General features: G+C 46.5%; 1 protein-coding gene across 2 annotated transcripts; it reads right to left on the bottom strand.

The window, feature by feature from the left end:
* Nucleotides 1–6,060: 6,060 nt before the first annotated feature.
* Nucleotides 6,061–9,232, bottom strand: LOC119341700. 2 transcript variants are annotated; one of them, XM_037613564.1, is made up of 2 exons: nt 8,837–9,232; nt 6,061–6,108 (listed from the first exon to the last, which is right to left on the bottom strand). In XM_037613564.1, exons 1-2 carry the CDS (start codon nt 9,215–9,217, stop codon nt 6,094–6,096), a joined length of 396 nt encoding a protein of 131 aa, XP_037469461.1. In that variant the 5' UTR covers nt 9,218–9,232; the 3' UTR covers nt 6,061–6,093. The 2 variants fall into 2 exon arrangements, with proteins under 2 accessions (XP_037469461.1, XP_037469460.1); XM_037613563.1 differs by lacking the exon at nt 6,061–6,108 and adding an exon at nt 7,644–7,701.
* Between the last annotated feature and the right edge of the window lie 481 nt (nt 9,233–9,713).

Here is a 9,713-nt window from a genome sequence, read left to right as displayed (position 1 = left end):
CCGGCGGATCTCGGGTAGGGGGTCCCGAACTGTGCGTCTAGACGGATGGTAACATGAGACAAGGGACACGATGTTTTTACCCAGGTTCGGGCCCTCTTGATGGAGGTAAAACCCTACTCCTGCTTGATTGATATTGATGATATGGGTAGTACAAGAGTGGATCTACCACGAGATCAAGGAGGCTAAACCCTAGAAGCTAGCCTATGGTATGATTGTTGTTCGTCCTATGGACTAAAACCCTCCGGTTTATATAGACACAGGAGAGGGCTAGGGTTACACAGAGTCGGTTACAATGGTAGGAGATCTACATATTCGTATCGCCAAGCTTGCCTTCCACGCCAAGGAAAGTCCCATCCGGACACGGGACGAAGTCTTCAATCTTGTATCTTCATAGTCTTTGAGTCCAGCCAATGATGATAGTTCGGCTATCCGGACACCCCCTAGTCCAGGACTCCCTCAATAGGACTCCAAACATATGATCATCATACACTGGTGACTTAACGTCCAAAGCCAGGCCGTGTTAACAAAACACCGGATGTTATCAAATAAAGATCCAAACATCATGGCCTGAATCAAAATTCAACCATATATCAATATGGTACAAACAAAAATCCCCAAAAAAGAATCAAAGGCAATAGAAAACAGAAGACAGGCATTCAAAGGCTGCCAAGCCTCAACATCAAGTTCTATTCAAGGGTTGCACAGCCACTGAATTACTCCTTAATTCAAACTTGTAAGCCGGGCCTCACATGACCAATCACCATTTTAACTTTGACAAGTTCAGGGTCTTTAAAAGATTAACTGTCAGGAGTACGACGAGTCATTCCAAGATTACCTGGTCGGAGTGGCAAGCATACAAAGGCAGGATAACCCGGATTTTTGTGAATACACATGGCGTCCAAGCCTATTATGAGGGACAACAAAGCTTTTGTTCATTTAACAAGAAGCCCCCAAGTAATATTTCGATCCAGGGGTGCAAGCCGGACCAGTAGGGTAGTCATAGCTATGCTCAATGAGCAGGAAGCCCCCAAGTTTTTTGCAATCCAGGCGTACAAGCCGGATCAAAAGGGTAATCATAGCTATGCTAAATGAGCAGGAAGCCCCCAAGTGACCTTATGAAGTAACAATAAAGACTCAAATTCTCATAAATGAAACGACAGAGGCCCTGAATCATCCAACAACTCAATAGCATCCTAACGTGCTTTCTCATTATCAGCTTCAACATAAGCCGCCACGCGAGGCGAGTCATGACGTATGTCACTAGGGAGAAACGCCTATGCGCCGTAAACCATGAAGAAAGGTGTGTAACCCGTAGACCTATTGGGGGTGGTATTGATACTCCAAAGCACTGAGGGCAACTCTTCCACCCAACAACCCAGTGTCCTCTGCAAAGGGACCATAAGCCAGGGTTTGATACCTTGCAAGATTTTTGGATTGGCTCTTTCAGCTTAACCATTAGACTGGGGGTGAGCCACTAATGATAAATCAAGCCGGATATGCTCTTGTTGACAGAATTCTTTCATCGCACCCTTAGACAGATTAGTGCCATTATCAGTGATGATACTATGAGGGTATCCAAAATGAAAGATCACCATTTTGATGAATTGAACCGCTGTGGCTGCATCGCATTTATTGACCGGCTCAGCTTCAACCCACTTTGTAAACTTGTTAACAGCTACCAAGAGATGAGTCTTTTTATCCTTGGACCTTTTAAAAGGTCCAACTATATCCAGCCCCTAGACTGCAAACGGCCAAGTAATTGGAATCATGCTCAATTCTTAAGCCGGCACATGAGCTCGTCTTGAAAATTTCTAACAACCATCACACCTACTGACCAGATCTTCTGCATCAGGATGAACCCCCAGCCAATAAAACCCATGACGAAAAGCTTTAGCAACGAGAGATTTAGAGCCAGCGTGATGACCGCAATATCCTTCATGAATCTTGATGAGCACATGGGTACATCATACATGACATTTCAGAAAAGTGCACAGTTTAGTTGGAAAGAATTACTAAGCCGAATCAAGCAAACACATGGCCAGGTGAACGCTAACTTAAGTTCATACCACAATCTTGAACACATGGCTGCACTTTCATCCCCATTGTTGTTGGTTGAACTTAGGTATCAAATGGAAGAAATGCAACAACTTATGAGCTCTTGAAGCAACCGGTTTGGAGGAACAAGTTTGGAGAAAACAAGTTTCAAGTGAAGCTGATGCTGTCAGTTTTTACCTCTGATGTTTTGGTGTGCCACACCCATGTGGTGGAGAGACGGGGCCATAGGGGTATATCAACAGAAGATAAATCAAATTATCTTTCCAATGCAAAAAAACCCACATCATTTGGAGTTGTGAGTCAAAAGTATTAGTCATTCTCGTGGAAGGTGTCCAGGCTGTCAAGACTTCGCGAATTTCCGAGGAGCTCTCCAACAACTCCCAAAGTTGACTGCTTATTCACCCAAGAAAGCCATGCAAACCTGCTTACTTTTAAAACCATTTTCACACCTAGCTAAGGGGGGTTGTCCCTGCTATAAAACCCCATCTCCCCCATCCTCTAGAGAAACCTTTTGTCAAATCATTCAGCTACAAGCTTATGCAGCAAGACTGCTAGAGAGATCCGAGAGATCTTGCTACCTTTGCTCTTGTGAGTTCATTCGGATTCGCGAGAAGGAGCCTCTGGTTCCCCCTAGTTCGTGCTCTACGGTTCCGGCTGTTTTGTGTGGATTTGTCCCAGTTTGTAGTTCTGTGATTGTTCGGACAGCGGGTTGGAGTTCTTGTAGCTTCGGTCAGCCATCCCAACATACGGGTTGCATCCAACCTTGGCAGGTATAAAGCTAATTATCCCGGCTGCTTGCAGCTAGTTATCCCTCCCGATTCGATCCTACGACGTGAAGATCGAGCCACTCTCGGGCGTGAACTCATTCATTGGGTTCCCACCTATCATCTGGCATCAGAGCCTTCGTTGACACGGTAGGATCTGTTATCCAAGTTTATCTTGCTATCATCCCTTTACATTGAGTGTTTTTCATGCTATATTTTCTGTCCTAGAAGTCCAAAGCCCCACCAAAAATAAATCCAAGCCTTATTGGTGCTGAGATCTTGTTGTTGCATACCTTGCATGTTCTTCATCTTTTAGATCTGCACCAAGTTCATCTTCATAATTGCTTTCAGATTTGGTTGTTGTGCTTAGGAAGAGAAAAAAAAGAGTGGAAAAAAATCAAAGAGAGAAAAAAAAGAGTGGAAAAAAGTCAAGAGAGAAAAAGAAAGTCTTGTGTAAGATCCAAAAGTTTCAGCTTGATAGAAATATTTCAGAAGCTTGTGTGTTGTGTTTTTCAATCTTGATGTAAAGGTGCAGCAGATCCATCCACATATTTTTCTTGGTTTGCAACAACTTGAATTTAACACAAGCCCCTTTTTGTTTACCCCACCGAGCTCCACAAAAAACCGAAGCTAGTTCTTTGATCCCTGTTTTTCAATCGCTTTAACACATCCGGGAGAAGCACAATCTGATGTGAACTCATAAGAACTTTGGTGAGTAAGAGGTGAGATTGTGTGATTCCACAAAATTATCCTATTCCACTTTTGGCCGTACTAACATGGCAGGATCTAGATCGAGTGTTCATGGAGAAAACCATGGGAAAGCAGATGCCCCGATCACACATGATGATTTTCAGGAATTACGGAACATGGTTCGAGACCTTGGAAGGATGTTTCATGAGCGTCTTCGAGCAGGTGGTGATGGTGTTGGACACCAACAATACCCTGTTTCTCATGAAGTGCAGGAAAGAAGACATGCTCGAGGGCATGATGTTGTTGCCCGTGGGCGTGTCACTACTACTCAAGAAGTGCGACAAGGAGGACATGCTCGAGGGCATAGTGTTGCTGCTGCTCATGGGTGTGGCGCTGTTGCTCTTGAAATGCGGCAAGGATGGCATGCCCGAGGGCAAGCTATTGCTGCCCCTAGGCATGTCGCTGCTGCTCATGAATCACGGCAACGTCATGGCCGACAACAAAGTTATGGCACCCATCGGCACGTCGATGACCTACCGCAAAGAATGACCGTGGTTGATGAACCGACTCCGGTGATTCATAGCCCATGTTTACATGAGAAGCTCATTCCTAGTGTTGCCATCTTGACCACTGCTATTGTCCCAACATCCAAGAAACATGTGCCTCTAATTCCATATGAGGAAGAGAGTCCACAGTCCAAAATCCCACAACTTGAGAGTGATAAGAAAAGCAAGCTGAGTGACTCCACCAAAAGTGAGGAAGAGTGTCCACTTTCAAAAATCTCACCACTTGAGAGTGAAAAGAAAAATGAGTTGAGTGACTCCACCAAATGTGAGGAAGAGTGTCCACTTTCCACGATTCCATATATTGAGAGTGATAAGGAAAGTGAGGTGAGTGAGTCCACAAAATGTGAGATTGAGATCATTCCACACCTTATTAGAGAGATGAGTGAACCACAACATAATATACCATATTATCCAAGAGAGAGGATTAGTGAGTTGTGTGAGTCCGCCAAACGTGAGCTTGAGGTGTTTCCCGATAATATGAAAGAGATGAGTGATCCACCAAATGAAAAGAGAGAGGAGTATTCAATTACTAACCTTTCACAAAAAAAATTTATTTACAATATGTGCAGATGAAAAAGTCATACCTATCAGCTCTCTTGAAACGATGGGAGGACGAGATTCAGGAACAATTGTGGTGCACGTGGAACACCACTATACAAGGTGCATGTGTGCAGATTGATTTTCAGAAAGGCATTGAAGTACTCAATGAGGTAAAACAAAAAGGATCTTCCATTTTTATGAAGCCAGAGGTATGCACGTATGAGTTTTTGAAGCAATGGCATGATAAGATTAGAGAAAAATTGTTTGGTACATCATCCGTCCAGCAATATGGTTTTGCTAATCTTGAAGAGGCTATAAAAGATCCAATAAAACTTAATGTTGCACATGATTATTCATCCTTTTCTTTTCCTAGTTATTTTGTATTGTCCTTGTGCTATAATTTTGCATACCAAATAAAGTTGAGGACAACTTCTGTCCTAGAGAGGGAGGCTGATAAGAACATGATAGTGCTGGGTTATAAATTTGTGATCCATGGAAATATTTGCTGGAAGGAACTCCTAAGTCGAACAAAACATCATGTTTGCATTGTCCATAAGATAGCAAAGCTGAACACTAAAATACTCTATATCATGAAACCTTTGCATTATGATTTGGTATTGCCCTGTTTTCTTTTGTGTTATGACCAAGTAGAGTCGAGGACGACTCCTTTTCAAGAAAGGGGGGATGATGAGGACATCTCGGTCATTGAAACAAGACCAATCATCCCTGGACAAACTCCAAGTTGTGACAAACAAGTACATGATCAGATGCAACACAATTCAAAGGTGAAAGCTACAAATGAGAATTACATCATTTCTTTGCATGGATATTATCTACTTCCCTTCTACTTATCCTTTGCAGATCAAAGAGAGTCGAGGACGACTCTTCATCAAGGGAGGAAGGATGATGAGCACATGGGTATATCATACATGACATTTCAGAAAAGTGCACAATTTAGTTGGAAAGGATTACTAAGCCGAATCAAGCAAACACATGGCCAGGTGAACGCTAACTTAAGTTCATACCACAATCTTGAACACATGGCTGCACTTTCATCCCCATTGTTGTTGGTTGAACTTAGGTATCAAATGAAAGAAATGCAAGAACCTATGAGCTCTTGAAGCAACTGTGACGCCCCCAATTCAATCGTACACTAATCATACACGCAAACGTGTACGATCAAGATCAGGGACTCACGGGAAGATATCACAACACAACTCTAGACACAAATCAAAATAATACAAGCTTTATACTACAAGCCAGGGGCCTCGAGGGCTCGAATACTTAGCTCAAAACACAAGAGTCAGCGGAAGCAACAATATCTAAGTACAGACATGAGTTAAACAAGGGTGCCTTAAGAAGGCTAGCACAAAAGCAACACGATCGAAGAGGCAAGGCCTCCTGCCTGGGACCTCCTAACTACTCCTGGTCGTCGGCGGTCTCCACGTAGTAGCATCCATCGGCGGTGGCATCTGGCTTCAAGGATCCACCATCTGGTTGCATCAACCGGAAAGAAGAAAGAAGGGGGAAAAGGGGTAGCAAAGCAACCGTGAGTACTCATCCAAAGTACTCGCAAGCATCAGATCTATACTAAGTATGCACTGATATCAAATGGAAGGTTTGTATGTGTGGACTGAACTGCAGAATGCCAGAATAGAGGGGGAAGGCCTAGCCTATGGAAGAGTAGCATCTTCACGCAGCTCCGAGCATCTTGCAGCATGTAGAAGAGTAAAGAATAGCAGTTTAATATTTAACAAACATGTTGTAACATAACGCCCAGAGATCCTTCCTCGACTCCCTGCGAGAAAGCAATCCCGGAGCCACATATCTCAAGTATCCATTTGTTGTTGTATAAGATCAGGATATAAGTCTGAACGTCCATTACCGTGGACACGGTATTCGAATATATAACTTCCCTGCAGGGGTGCACCACGTTACCCAACACGCTCGATCACTCTGGCCGGACACACCTTTCTGGGGTCAATGCCCGCCCTCGGAAGATCAACACATCGCAGCCCGACCTAGGCTCAGCAGAGAGGTCCCCGCCCGTCTACATCCCAAGCACTCCGGGGTCTTGGGCCCATCACCCGCAACACTCCGGGTCGTTGCGCGCATGGTGAATACCAGCACCGCCTCGGATGGCCAGCACGATCCGACCGTGCCGCACTGCTGAACTGGACGTCTGACAAAGCATCGGCTGATACTGCGACGTCGAGGCCCATATCTATTCTCGCGTGGTGGTTAGTGCGTAAAGGCCAGAGGCCAACTCAGAACAAATACCCAAACCATAGTGTATTATTAGCTTGGAGAGACGAGCAGAGACTCACGATCGAAAGTGACCCCGTCGCCCCGTCTCGTGGACTTACGACAAGGGCTCAGAATGCCCGGCCGTGCCACGTCATTATCTTGCGGGTGCTCTCCGGGCCTGCCCGACTTTCACCAAGGTCTGGAGTAAAGTCATTATAACTGTGTGTCCAAACATCAAGGGGAAAACACGAGGAATCACCCCCAGTGGATTCCACTCAATGTAATCATCAAGGTGAACGTAAGAGGGACCACCCTCGAGGTTCACACTTGAGGTGTTGAACGACAGAGCCGTATCGGGAATGGTGAAAGAGGAAATCACCCTCGATGACCACGACCGAATAGCTACACTACAGAATTATCAGCAGGAGTGCGTTATGAGGGATCACCCTCGGCACTCGATAGTAGCTCTGCAGAGTCGAGCAACTAAAGGGGCGTGATGTGATGTGAGGTGTCGGGCTCTGGTCGTCGATCACGTCAATCGAGGCATCGATGATGAAGCAGGGGCAATAAGGACAAGTGGGGGTCACTGATGGATAACTAGCCAACCTATACTAAGCAATTTAGGATAAGCAAGTAGGTAACAATAAGCAGGTACAAAAGCAGGCTATGCATCAGAATAGGAGCAAAGAATAACAGTAGCAAAATCTAATGCAAGCATGAAAGTATAGAATGGGCGATATCGTGATGATCAAAGGGGGGGCTTGCCTGGTTGCTCAGACAAGAAGGAGGGTCGTCGTCGACGTAGTCGATCACAAGGACATCAACAGCAGTCTCGGGGTCTACCGAAAAGAAGAGGGGGGAGAAAACAGTAAATACATAGCAAGCAAGAGCATAAAAGGACAACAGGCAGACTAGACGTGTTCTAACGCGGTGCTAGGCGTTACTGGCGAAGGGGGAAACATCCGGGAAAGTTTCCCGGTTCCGGACGTCTGTCAGACAGATGAATCGAAGGGGAAAAGTTGCATGTTTGCTATGCTAGGGACGTGTGGTAGACGAACTGACCGCATATCCGGATTCGTCTCGAAATTCTGAGCAACTTTCATGTATAAAGTTTCTCCATCCAAGCTACGGTTTAATTTCTAAGATTTTCCGAAATTTTAAAGATATTCTGCAATTTAATTTAATTCGAAAATAAACAGAAAAAAATACTAAGTGTACCCAGCCATGTGCTAGCCATGGAGGCTAACTGGTGGGGTCCAGTTGACTGCCTAGTCAGCAGTCAACTAAGATTGTTGACTAGTCAAAGGGCCTAGGGGACCCGCATGTCATTGACTGGGTTATCCCAGTCAGCATTTGACTGGTCAATGGGATCAGTGGGACCCAGGTGTCATTCACACATATTTTAGCATTTTCTTTTTAAGTGGATATTTAGAGGGGGGGTCCACCTGCCATAGGCTAGTAGCTAAACTAACTAGTAATTAGAGCTAAACTACTTTGCACCTGGCCGGCCAGAGGAACAACCAGCCTCACGGCTTGTGCGCACATATGCACAGCACATGGCCGCATCGGCCATGGCCAGGCAGCAGCAGGTAGCAATAAGTGGCAGCAACGGCGGCGCTATAGGCAGTAGGCAGGGCCGAGCGCTGCGGGGGCATGCCTTGGACGCGGCCAGGGCGAGCAGCGGCTAGCGCCAGGCGCGGTGAGCGTGCGCTCGTAGAAGGCCGTGGGGCGACGGCGAGCGTGGCCGGGACAAGGTGCGCAGGGCTGGACATGGGTAAGGGCGGCAGCTTGCGCCAAGCGAGGCAGCAGCAACACAAGGAGCAATGTAAGAGCAGTAGCAACATGAAGTATCAGAGACAGAGAGCAGCGGCACCAAGCACGCACGTACGCGTACGCGGGAGCCCGGATGAGCTCGAGGATGGTGGCTACGGCAACAAATCGAGGGGGCAAGGAAGGGGAATGGACGCGGCTCACTGTGAGGGTGGTCGTGGACGTGCTCGGAACCGCGGGGAGGCGCCGGTGTTGAAGATCGACGGCGATGGTGCCGTGGCTGTGGCAGGGAAGACGACCAGATGGCGGCGATGCGGCGCTCCCCCGCTTGAGCTGCTGCTTGGAATCGACGAGGATGAGGCCGGCGAAGCTCCTCGACGTCTTTACGTGGCTCGGGAGGACCGGTGAGGAGGTGAGGGCGACGGACGGCGTCGGGGCGGAGGGGATCCACCGCGGGAGAGTGAGGGGCGCGAGATGGGGAAAGTGGGCGCTAGGGTTTGACACGGAGAGAGAGGAGGGGCTTGGGGTGCTCTTATCCATCCCCTCAACCGCGGGATGAACGACAGCAGCGGCATCAGCGGCCATGGCGGGGTGGATGGCCGCCACGACCCCCTCCCGTGAACAGGAAGAAGGGGATGGCACCAGTGGTGGGTTGGGCCTTCCCAGCCACTTGGGCCAAAGCCTAGTAGATTAGGTTGTGCTCCTTCTTTTTCTTTATTAACAGAAGTTGCCTAGAAATAATTAGGGCTGCCAAAACACTTTTGATAAATGTGGAACTAGGCCACATAAATACTTTGTGAATTATGAAACTTCCACAGAATGTTTCAAGGCATTTGGAAGTGACTAGGTATTTTTAGAAATTAAACAAGGCAAGATAAATGTTGCTGGACCACAAATTAAAATCCCAGGGGCATTTTAGGAACTCAAAAGAGGTTGGTTCCAACATGAAAAATATCCAAGGATTATTTTCCACATTTTGAACATTTTAGCTTTTACGTTTGAAAACTTTGAGTTTTGGACTTAGATTTGAATTTGAATTGAATTATGTTTTGGATCAAGCGAGGATTAGCAACAGTAATGT

This window comes from Triticum dicoccoides, chromosome 7B, assembly GCF_002162155.2.
Source record: "Triticum dicoccoides isolate Atlit2015 ecotype Zavitan chromosome 7B, WEW_v2.0, whole genome shotgun sequence".
NCBI lineage: Eukaryota > Viridiplantae > Streptophyta > Magnoliopsida > Poales > Poaceae > Triticum > Triticum dicoccoides.
This window is presented reverse-complemented; position numbering and strand designations above follow the sequence as displayed.